Source organism: Rattus norvegicus, chromosome X, assembly GCF_021556685.1.
Source record: "Rattus norvegicus strain SHRSP/BbbUtx chromosome X, alternate assembly SHRSP_T2T, whole genome shotgun sequence".
Lineage (NCBI taxonomy): Eukaryota > Metazoa > Chordata > Mammalia > Rodentia > Muridae > Rattus > Rattus norvegicus.
Window position 1 is genome coordinate 48,098,460 of NC_141554.1, and position 11,226 is coordinate 48,109,685.

General features: G+C 43.5%; 1 protein-coding gene across 1 annotated transcript; it reads left to right on the top strand.

The window, feature by feature from the left end:
• The first annotated feature begins 797 nt into the window (after nucleotides 1–797).
• On the top strand, nucleotides 798–10,521 carry LOC147998217 (melanoma-associated antigen 10-like). The gene is made up of 5 exons (XM_087601208.1): nucleotides 798–847; nucleotides 2,385–2,485; nucleotides 7,239–7,331; nucleotides 8,109–8,190; nucleotides 9,124–10,521. The coding sequence occupies exon 5, from the start codon at nucleotides 9,187–9,189 to the stop codon at nucleotides 10,132–10,134; it is 948 nt and encodes a 315-aa protein (XP_087457334.1). The 5' UTR covers nucleotides 798–847; nucleotides 2,385–2,485; nucleotides 7,239–7,331; nucleotides 8,109–8,190; nucleotides 9,124–9,186; the 3' UTR covers nucleotides 10,135–10,521.
• Nucleotides 10,522–11,226: the final 705 nt, after the last annotated feature.

The window sequence follows — 11,226 nt, forward strand, 5'->3', positions numbered from 1 at the left end:
ACGCCTAGAAGGGTGGTCGCCTCGCAGTTACAGTTGGGGTAAGAATTTCAGGCTCACTCTGAAACCTTCATGGACAGAAAGATCCTAAATAATAGTGCTTCACCCCTTTAGTCTGCTTAGCTCCCAGTCAGGTAACTTTGTGTGAACTAGCTCCTTACTCCTGGATTCTAGAGATGGTCTAAAGTCACTGGAAACTTTCCCTGAGGAAAAGCGATGGAATAGTTGGCCATTTCAAACAGGTAGCTAAGACTAGACTGTGAAAACAGTGGTTGGACCAAAGTCACCCAGATCATATGGTGTTAAGAATATAACCTCACCAAATTAGGACAGCTGCGAGGGAATGAGCGCCTAACCCACTTGTCCAGGACTGTCCTTGGGCACCATTTCCAGTGTTCCCAGAAATGCGTGACGGTGTGACATTTTTATTCTGATGCAAAGTGGATGTGTAGGTTATTTGAGCTGGATCCAAGGACCACAGGCCCAGACAAGTGAGGTAGATGTTTGTCGTTTTGGGGTCCTGAAGCAAACGGAGCCCAATTCTCGAAAGACTCTTGTTCTGGTTTCCATATCCGAAGAGTCCGCAGGCTGAGGGCCATTTGCCGAGGTCCATTGAGTTTAAATGATGCTCGGTGCTGACCTGGTAGTATATGAGACACTCCACAGTCATCTATATCTAGCGATATAGGGGGCCGCGAGAACATTTTTGAGTTTCCTAATTTTAAAGGAACTTCTGCGCTGATTTGTGAGTCAGAGCGCCTCCCCAGGCTTTCATAGGTGGTGATCTTGTGCACTCAGCGCCATTTTGTCAGACGCCTAGAAGGGTGGTCGCCTCGCTGTTACAGTTGAGGTAAGAATTTCAGGCTCGCTCTGAAACCTTCATGGACAGACAGTTCCTAAATAATAGTGCTTCACCCTTTTAGTCTGCTTAGTTCGCAGTCAGGTAACGTTGTGTGAACTAGCTCCTTACTCCTGGATTCTAGAGATGGTCTAAAGTCACTGGAAACTTTCCCTGAGGAAAAGCGATGGAATAGTTGGCCATTTCAAACAGGTAGCTAAGACTAGACTGTGAAAACAGTGGTTGGACCAAAGTCACCCAGATCATATGGTGTTAAGAATACAACCTCACCAAATTGGGACAGCTGCGAGGGAATGAGCGCCTAATCTACTTGTCCAGGACTGTCCTTGGGCACCATTTCCAGTGTTCCCAGAAATGCGTGACGGTGTGACATTTTTATTCTGATGCAAAGTGGATGTGTAGGTTATTTAAGCTGGATCCAAGGACCACAGGCCCCGACAAACGAGGTAGATGTTTGTCGTTTTGGGGTCCTGAAGCAAACGGAGCCCAATTCTCGAAAGACTCTTGTTCTGGTTTCCATATCCGAGGAGTCCGCAGGCTGAGGGCCTTTTGCTGAGGTCCATTGAGTTTCAAAGATGCCTCGGTGCTGACCTGGTAGTATATGAGACACTCCACAGTCATCTATATCTATCGACATAGGGGGCTGCGAGAACATTTTTGAGTTTCCTTAGTTTAAAGGAACCTCGGTGCTGACTTGTGGTATAGAGCGCCTCCCCAGGCTTTCATATCCGGAGACTTTGTGGACTCGGCGCCATTTTGTGAGATGCCTGGAAGGGAGGTCGCTTCTCTCTGCCAGTTGGTGTAAGAATTTCAGGCTCACTCCGTACCTTTCAGGAGAGAAGCTTCCCCAAATAATACAGCTGCATCTCTTTGGCCTCCCTAACCCCCAGTTGAGTAAGCTTGTGGGAATGAACTCCTTACTTCGGGTTTCTGGAGACTGTCTTTTCCTTTTTCTAACATTCCCGGAGGAATTCAGGTGGAATCTCGAGATGAGTGAAACGAGTAGCTTTGAACGGATTGTGGAAACATTGTTTTTTTGTTTTTTTTTAAGGGAACCACAAATGCTAATGTTTTAATGATGTAACCTGCACCAAACAGGGGCATGCTCGTGGGAATGAGATTCCTCTGAGACTCTTTGGTGCTATTTCAGAGGTACTCACAGATGCAGGATCAGGTGACATTTTCCTTGTGAAGTTTACATGGGGAGTAAACGTTAGTGGGTTTCTGAAGCTGGATCCAGGATCCATAGGACCAGAGAATTAAGTTAGATTTGTATTCATTTGGGGTCTTGAAGCAAGCAGGCACTACTTATTGGAAAGAGCTGGACCTTCAGTTCTGTTATCAGTGAACTCTGAAACCTGAATTCCATTTTGTGAGATTTTGTTGAGTTTAAAGAGTGCTTCAGTGCTGACTTTAGCTAATGAGACAGATATCTACACCCATCTAATTGTGGTGACACCGGGAATTTGGGGATGTATTCTGAGGTTCTTTAATTTTATGAAAATTTCTGTGCTGACTTTTGAGATAGAGTGATTGTCCAGTCCTAAACATCTGGTGACTTTGTGGATGCAGCACCATATTGTGAGACAGCTGGATTGTTGGTGGCCTCGCTGTGCCTTTCCAGTTGAGGTAAGAAATCCCTCTGACTCCAAATCTACTCATGATACATTGATTACCCCACCCCAACAAACACAGCTTCCACACATGGTCTTGAGTTTGAAGGACAGACACCCCCTACCTTCCATACTGTGCCACTGGGGGATTTTTCTCAGGTTTCTAGAACAATTTTGTACCAGAGATGACAGCTTAGGGTGGAGGAAAGCACACCTTCCACTCTGATGTTTCCAGAAATAATGCAATTCCATCCCTAATGTCAGCCTAGCTTCAAGTAGAGCTCACCTGTAGGAGTGAACCCTTTGTTCCATGATACCTGAGGACAAAGGAAAGACAATATTTTAAGTTGTTCTGTTAGAGAAGGAGGTGGAATAGTATACTGGGTGAAACATGTTCCCAGGATTGTAGTGTGAAAACCCTGCTTGGCGATGAGTGACCCCACAATTTATTGGATAGAAAATGTGAGCTACTTTAAACAAGGGAAAATTAATTGAAATAATCTTATTCCCTTCCTTCTCTTGGGACTATGGCAATAGTTACCAATTCAGAAATCAGACATCACAATCATTTTAAATAAAGATGCTAGATGAGAGTGGCTTTTGGAAGATTGTTTCTAGATGGGTAAGCCCAAACCACCTGGTTAACTTGTATCATTTTCAGGATCTTGAAACAAGTAGGGATGTTATCCAAGCTTCCGCATCTGCATACAAACAGTTCCCAGACTCTGAAACAACTTGTGAGATTCCTTGTAGCAATACAGCTACACCCTGCTTTCTGAATGTGGGTGAGAGCCTAGGGCAGGCAAAAAGTCTCCATCAGGACATAAGGACCAATAATAATGCCAATTTCACCCTTCAGTTAGCATTGCATGGAATGTAACAAGCTTTTAGCAGGAGATGCTTGCTGGGTCCAACTTTGTGGTCCACGAATACAGGCATAGTTAAGAAGTTCTCAGAAATAAGCTTAGCTCACATTCAGGGAGGAAGTTAGACCTGAGAGTGGACCATAAAAGCTCCAGTCCAGAGAAAGTGTCACATGCCATTGTTACTGGGCACTAAACATGGCCCCAGATGCAGAATTCAGCCTCTGCTCACTTTCAACAATGTAGAGGAGCAATGTTTAAGGTTACATGAGCCTCAGGGGTAAGTTCACATTCATGTTGCAGTAACTTCCCTGTCGGTGGATTGTTTAGGTCCCCGGCAGGCTAGAAACATGGTTCTCAACTTGTGGGACACAACCCTTTTGGGATTATATATCAAACACCCTTCATATCAGATATTTACATTAGGATTCACAACAGTTGTAAAAGTGCACTTATGGAGTAACAACCAAAATAATTTTAAAGTTGGGTGTCACTACCACATTAGGGAATGTATTAAGTGTCAGTATTAAGAAGATTAAAGAACACTCATCAAGAGAGTACCCAAATTGCTATTCAGTGGGTCCATCTGGAGGAATGACCCCTTCCATTCCTACTCTGGGATTCAATGTCTAAATTTTTAAAAAGATTTCTGAGAGGAGTGTGTTTTTCTGTTATTTGTAGAACCCTCACATAAGATAGAAAGGACCACTGGAGGCTTTTCAGATTCTTGCAGTAAATCCGGGTTGGTTGGTATGAGTGAGCACTTTCTCTTGCAAGAAATGACTTGGAGTCCTCCAAATAATTTTCTGCCATTTCTGGAAGTTACAGAATGCCATAGTTCTCACTGAAGGGGAAGAGGCCCTCCACATACTGCCACATCCTCATCCAGGTGCTCAGGGAGGTGTTATATCACAATTTTAGGATCCTGGAGGGCTGACACATGCTTTCAGTCAGAGTAAGTGTATAGTAGAGTGCAAAGACTCTTTCATAATTGGGGGGCCCAGAAAATGCAGGTCAAGCTCTGCTGTCTAGTAGACTCAAAATAGTACTTTCTTGCCTCCGACCAGCTGTCAGCAGTTGGTTACAGTGTCGATGCCATTTTTAGAGTTCCCTGGAGGAAGGAGGACTTGGTCCCTTTCTGACTCAAGTGTAAGTTGCTGGTGACCTACACATGCCCTGTACCATATAGACAGCCTCCATTTAATACAGTTGCATGCCTTTGACTAACCTGAAACAAACAAGAACCCTTATTTGTGGTCCCGTATTCCTGCCCCACTATTTCACCTACTTCCAAGGACTTGCAGTACACAGAACATTTTCTTTCTGGAGCTTAAAGGCTGCCGTACTTTTAGCTTTAATGGAATTCATGGTGGCCTATACTGCATCCTTTCTGTATAGGAGGGTCAAAGATAACGCAGGTGCACTGTTGTTTGTGTCCCTTACTAAAGAGTCCTGTAGTTTGAATCAAATAGGTGAGCAGGAAATCATAATTCCTCAAAGGCCAGGTAAAGACATAGTCCTCTTTCTTACAGTCTGGGTGAGAAGTAAGGGTGAATTGTAGATTAATTCAGCTATATACTTATTGTACACACCTGCAACGTATGGGATGACACCATGTAGAAATTAGCCTTTTCTGTTTTTTTTCACCTATTGAAATCTGGGAATCTTTAGTTAGAGAGACACTTCAATGGTTACCAGTACTTGCTGGTTTTGCAGGTTCGATTCATAGCCAGGAATGGTGCTTCACAACTCCATTTCCAAGGCAACAGGAGCCATTTTCAAGTTCATTTGTGTATGCGCCAGGAATATATGTGTTCTGTTTAAGTAAACTTTTTTAGGTCTAGTAGTGATGGGACTTGGAGGATTTGGAAGAGTGTAGGACATAAATCATGCTGGTAAATTTGGTAAGATAGAGCAGATCAGGACCCAGAGACACAGTGTCACACACCTGAGTCTTAGGTGACTCTCAGCTCCCTGACTGACTCATTGACAACACCCTTGTGGATAAAATAAAAAAGATTTCTGGAGTCATCAGATGAGGCCAGTACAATGTGAGGGTGAGAGCTCTGGTTTAACATCTGAAATCCTGCTTCAGATTTAGTCGCCCCAGATTAAACCAGCTCTACCTAATTAGTCTCAAGTCAACTAAGCAAGTACAATCAAGAGGAGTATGTTCCCAGTTAGACAAACATCCCAGCATAGTGGGGTATGTAAGTCCCACCCCTAGCTGAGGAGCTATAGGTAATTGATACCTACTGGGGAGATTTTGTTTTCCTTACGTTTGCAGATTCTTGTCAGTTGATCATACTTCAGTCGATGTCCACATGCCCAAGTGTATAAAGGTATTACAAATTTCACTAAATGTGCTAAAAACTATGAGAGTCCAGTATTTATAGGGACATGGAGGGTTTGGTAGAGTGTGTACAACATAAAAGCATGTCAGGAAGTCTGGTAACGTGCAACAGGTCAGGACATGTAGGCTCAGCGGGCACACACCTGAGGCTTAGTTGACTCTCAGCTTGCTAACAAACCCCTTACTTGGAACACAGGCCATGCTTCTCACACAGAAGAGAAATGATGTATAGTCATGTAGGTTAAAAAAGAATTCTGCATGTTAATGAGCTACCTGGAGGCCTGAAGGTTTTAGCCAATAAGCTTCCCATTTTGGAAATCCCACCTGCAAATAGTATTTAATATCAGGTACACCCTGAGAAGCAGGGTATAGTTTTAAGCATCCATTTTGTGTCATGACAATAAACAGTTTGGAACCACAGATTGTCTCTGTTTACCAAGAACTGCTGTGGGAAGCCATGGAGGCCTTCTACAGAGACCCAGCTTAATCTCCCTTAGAAGGCCTCTCTGTGCTCCCTGCCACAATTGCCACCATGCCAACCGCTGTCCATCTAAAGACTAACATACCCACTGGAACAATCTGGACCTCCACTTTACCCCAGCCCTTGGCTAGATGCTGTTCCCAGTCGCCAGGATCCCAGACTCCATTCTCAGCTCTTCTGTAATTCCCAGCATAGCTTGGAAATCTAAGAGCATGAGAACCCCACGGCCCTGAGCTCGATGAAAGATGAGGAACCCCCTTTACCAACTCTGGCTTTCTTACATCTCTGACTGTGGTTTTCCACCACCAGAACAGAGCCTAGGTGCTTCTGTCTGGCCTAGCACCAGCCCTGGCAGCAGGAGCATGGGATAAGCACAGTCAAACTCCCCTTTTTCCAGCTCCCCAGTGACAGAGCTGACAAGGCCCTACAATACAATAGGAGAGATGTTGAATATGATTAAATTGTAATTTATGAAACTATACAAATTTCAAGAAAATATTTTAAACTTTCATGATGCTCTCTGTGTACTCCTGCAGATCCTTGTATTCAAGATGAAAGTTTTCAGTTAGTCTGAGGAACCCCAAATTAGTGCTTCCCCATATCAATTCTGTATCTAACATGGTGGAATTCATTCCTAGCAGTAAGGCTCTGTCCTCCAATGGGACTCTGAGTAACATCATTTTTGGAGCAATTGTAATAGACAGAGCCCAGTCTCCATGAAGTGATATGTGAAGACCCTGTGTGTAAACTGAAGAGATGTCCTATTAGATAATCCAGCAGGATCAGAACAATAGGGATTATAGTACACGTGACTAGGGTAGTCAAATGAGTGGCCTTCTTTGACCTCAGTAGATAGAAGGTCAGAACCTTATTCTGAGGTCCGTGGTAAAGAGGTCCTAGGAAAGAGAGTTAATCAAGGTAAAATCCAGGGTTCTCTATGGACAGCACACTTCAAATACTCCATATAATATCCAGCATTGCCATTGCTCTCATAGCTGCTCTCATAGGCAGTGTGAGACACAAACCACAGTTATGCATATACACTCCATTATCATTCTCTCTCTTTTCTAAGGAAGGTGAGCCTATCCACTGAAGGATATCAGAGCAGCAGTTGGAGTATCAGAAAATTATCAGAAGAGGTGTCCAGCATTTGTAAGCAGTCCAGGTAAGTTTGAGTTACCATGGTGAGACCTAAAGGAGAGAAAAAGAGCAATACCCTCCATAACACAGACTTTCCTAATACCTGCCAAACTCCCTAAATTTTTCCAGGAAAGCCTTCGGTATGTGAGTACTGTGACTGCCTGTCCTTTATGCTTCATGATTTGTTTGTGATTTATTTGCGAGATGAAGACTTTGAAGTCAGGTTGGCTGAGGAGTGATGTCAGGATGGGGAACAGAGAGAGGAGTCACAGGATTAGCTGTATGTCAGACATGTATGTCTGGGGACTATGAGTCCACGGCACAGAATATACAAACTATAATATCTCAGTATGTTCTGTGGCCAATAATCAGGGGCATTAGGTGTCATGCTTACTTGTCCATTTGGCAGGAATGTGGATGTCTTTGGAAAGATGAGGTCTTGTGTTAATTGCACAAAAGTGAAGGTGCCAGGAAGAAGTCAGTAAATCAACCTCAAGTGGGTTTTGAAACCCCATTATCAGCCCAGATTCACTCAGGTCATATGACCAATCCAAGATAACCCACTCAGATGTAAAAGGATTTGTCATCTTCTCAGATATCAAGAAGGAATACAACTTGACCCGGGTGCATAGCCATTCTTAAAGACAGGTGTCCAAGAATCGTGCAAGTCCATGTAACATCCTCCAATATAGAAGTGAAGGAAACCTGTCACAGGCCCCCCAAACACTTCTCACACACCTGACATACACACTGCTGGAAGGGGATGTCTTGATACGCACTCTATCTTTTTTTCTGGTCACAGGTCTCAAGGAACTGAGATCCTGGGAAGGGGGAGTTTGACTGGAGATATCAGAGTGAATATCTCAAGAGGGCAAGGACTGAAGGTAAGGACTGAAGATTTCCTGCCATTTAAACAACATGGGGTTTGTCCTCTACCTGCCCTCCTGTAAGCTGTGAAGAAGCTCAGGGACCATAGACGATTTCTGTTACCTCTTCTTCTCTTCCCTCTGTATCACAGAAATAGGACCTTGGTTTAAATAACTTAGCCTCAGATCATAAGGTGAAGCAGTCCAGACCTTGTCACTTATCAAGGTGAGCATAGGGCAGGTCTCACACCTTAGGACACATGAACACCATTGAATTGTCCAATCTCTTGTAAGTTAGTCTGAATCTGTGCAGCCAGATGTGAAGTGCCATTCACGCATTATATTATGTTTCAAAATACTGGTCAGTTAAGATTTTTCAGTAGACTATCTGATTGGCAGGGTCTAGCACTTGCAAGGGAAACATGAGTAACCAGAAAGATCATAGAAGACACCACTTACTGGGGTATTGTTACCCCGCACCCCCACAGTAGACATTATCAGTACTGTTAATGAAAATTCAGTCACAAACTAGCAGTTTGAATCTGTGGAATGTGGTCAGCATGTCTTAATGATTTGAAACTCAAAGATATGAAAATCTTCCTCTGGGATAGTGTCCTCAGATCCTGTAACCGGGGCACAAGTATCTATCCTCAGAATTTATGGGGATGTAGATACTGCAAGTATATAACAATGGTTCAAACAGTTGAGAACATGAACACCCGACATTCTCTGGCATCAAATATTCTGGTGGTATCCCTGAGCTTATCTTCCCTCTGACTGCACCCCAAATAGGTTGTTCATTTTCTGTTTCTGTATTTCAAGGTTCTCAGACTGCTATGAGTCCTTGTAGCCTAGAGCACTATTCAGAGGTTTTGAATAACATGACTTTTCGCAGGTTGTTCGACTGTGACTGCAAATAGAATCCATAAACTCTCTCCCCTTTCCCACCAGGTCTGTGTCCTCCTTGTTCTGATTAGGACAGTATCCAGCCTGTCTGTACCAAGGAAAACCACAATGGATGATGCCCATAACATCCAATACAGCAACCTCCAAGACAATGCTCAGGCCGAACAGGAGTTGGACAATGCCCAGGCTACCATGGCTGCAGCAGAGGAGGAAGAAGCCACCTCCACCTCAAAGGCCGAGTATGGTAGTGGAATACCAAGTCCTCTCCAGAGTCCTGAGAGAGCCTGCTCTCCCTCTGTGGCACTGGCCTCCATTCCTGTAGGCCCATCTGAGGAGGCTTCCATCAGACAATTAGAGGCGCTGGAAGACCCACTCTATTTGTTGCACAATGCACAGAACGTAAAGGTGTATGATTTGGTGGACTTTCTGCTTTTCAAATATCAAACGAAGGCATTCACTACCAAAGCAGAAATGCTGGAAACCATTGGTAGAGAGTATGATGAATATTATCCTCTGATCTTTAGTGAGGCCTCTGAGTGCATGAAGCTGGTCTTTGGCCTTGACATAGTAGAAGTGGACCCTTCTGTCCATTCCTATGTCCTTGTCACTGCCCTGGGCATCACCTATGATGGGATGCTGACTGATGTCCAGGGTATGCCCAAGACAGGTGTCCTCATAGTTGTACTGGGTGTCATTTTTATGAAGGGAAACTATGTCAGTGAGGACATTATCTGGGAAATGCTGAATAATATAGGGTTGTGTGGTGGGATGGATCCTTACATACATAGAGACCCCAGGAAGCTCATCTCTGAGGAGTTTGTCCAGGAAGGGTACCTGGAATACAGACAGGTGCCTAACAGTGATCCTCCTAGCCATGTGTTCCTGTGGGGCCCAAGGGCCTTTGCAGAAACCACCAAATTGAAAGTCTTGCAGTTTTTTGCTAGCATTACTAAGACTCATCCCAGAGCATACCCTGAAAAATATGCAGAAGCTCTGAGAGATGAGATAGACAGGGTCGAGGCCTGGATCTTCCAGCAGATGCTTCGACATCTCTGATCTGGGCACTGTCTAGTGCACTGGCAATTCATATCTAACATCAGGTCAGACAGAGTAGTCACTGATCCAGCTATTGTACCCTCAACTGGGAGCTGGTGGGAGGAGAGCATAAAGCTTTCTATGTTTATTCTATTTGGGTGACTTTAGGATTCTTGGCATTTCAAAATGTTAATACTCTTATTATAAGTTGCATTATGTTCAAGTTTAATCTTTTTGCAATGCATGCATTCTTGTTTTCCAGATTTGAAACTGCATGAGGATGACTTCTGTCTGTCTTTGTAAAATGTCCCAACCTACTAGTACACTGAAATTGGAATTAAGTTGGTAATGGAAAAAATCTCAGCTTTAACTTGCAAAACAAGAATAAAATAAAAATTTTGATTGTCTTATACTTTTTAGTCTCTCATTGTGGTTAACATATTAAAATTTAAACTAAAAATTATAAATTGAATTTCTATCACAAAACACTTCACTGTTCTTTGTAAAGTTGTGTGTTAGCAGTGGGATATTTCTAGAATTCAGATATTCCCTTATCTAATGAAAAGTGGCATACAGTTTAATCCAGAGCCATCATTTTTCTAGACATGTTTTGGGTAGGATCCACAGCTCTGTCAATACAGGTAGGGGTTCTTCAGATGACTAGCACTAGAATGGAAGGTTTGCAGTGCGATCTGCTGCAGCAAGCCCTCCCCCCCCCACGTCAATGTTGAAAACCAAGGCATTTGGGGAGTCCTAGGCACTTAACAGCTCACAAGTTTTGTAAGTTCTAATCCACTCTATAAGTTCTTACATTTGTCAGTATCCAGTCAATCATGAGGTATGCATTTAGGAAAAGTATTCATCCACATATAAGCATGTAATAGTTGTTAAGTAAATGACAATAAAGCTAAAACCCACAAGTCCAGAACTTTTAGGTAAAGAGGGGTTCATACTTGAGGAGTGGGGTGTGGAATTGTATCAACATACTTGGGAACTGCAGGTATATTGGGAGTACTTGAGGACAGGGGTGGGAGAAATGGGGAAATGGAGGGAGAGAATGCAGAGAGTGACAGCTGGAATTGGGGAACATTTTTTTTTGGAGGGATGAAAGCC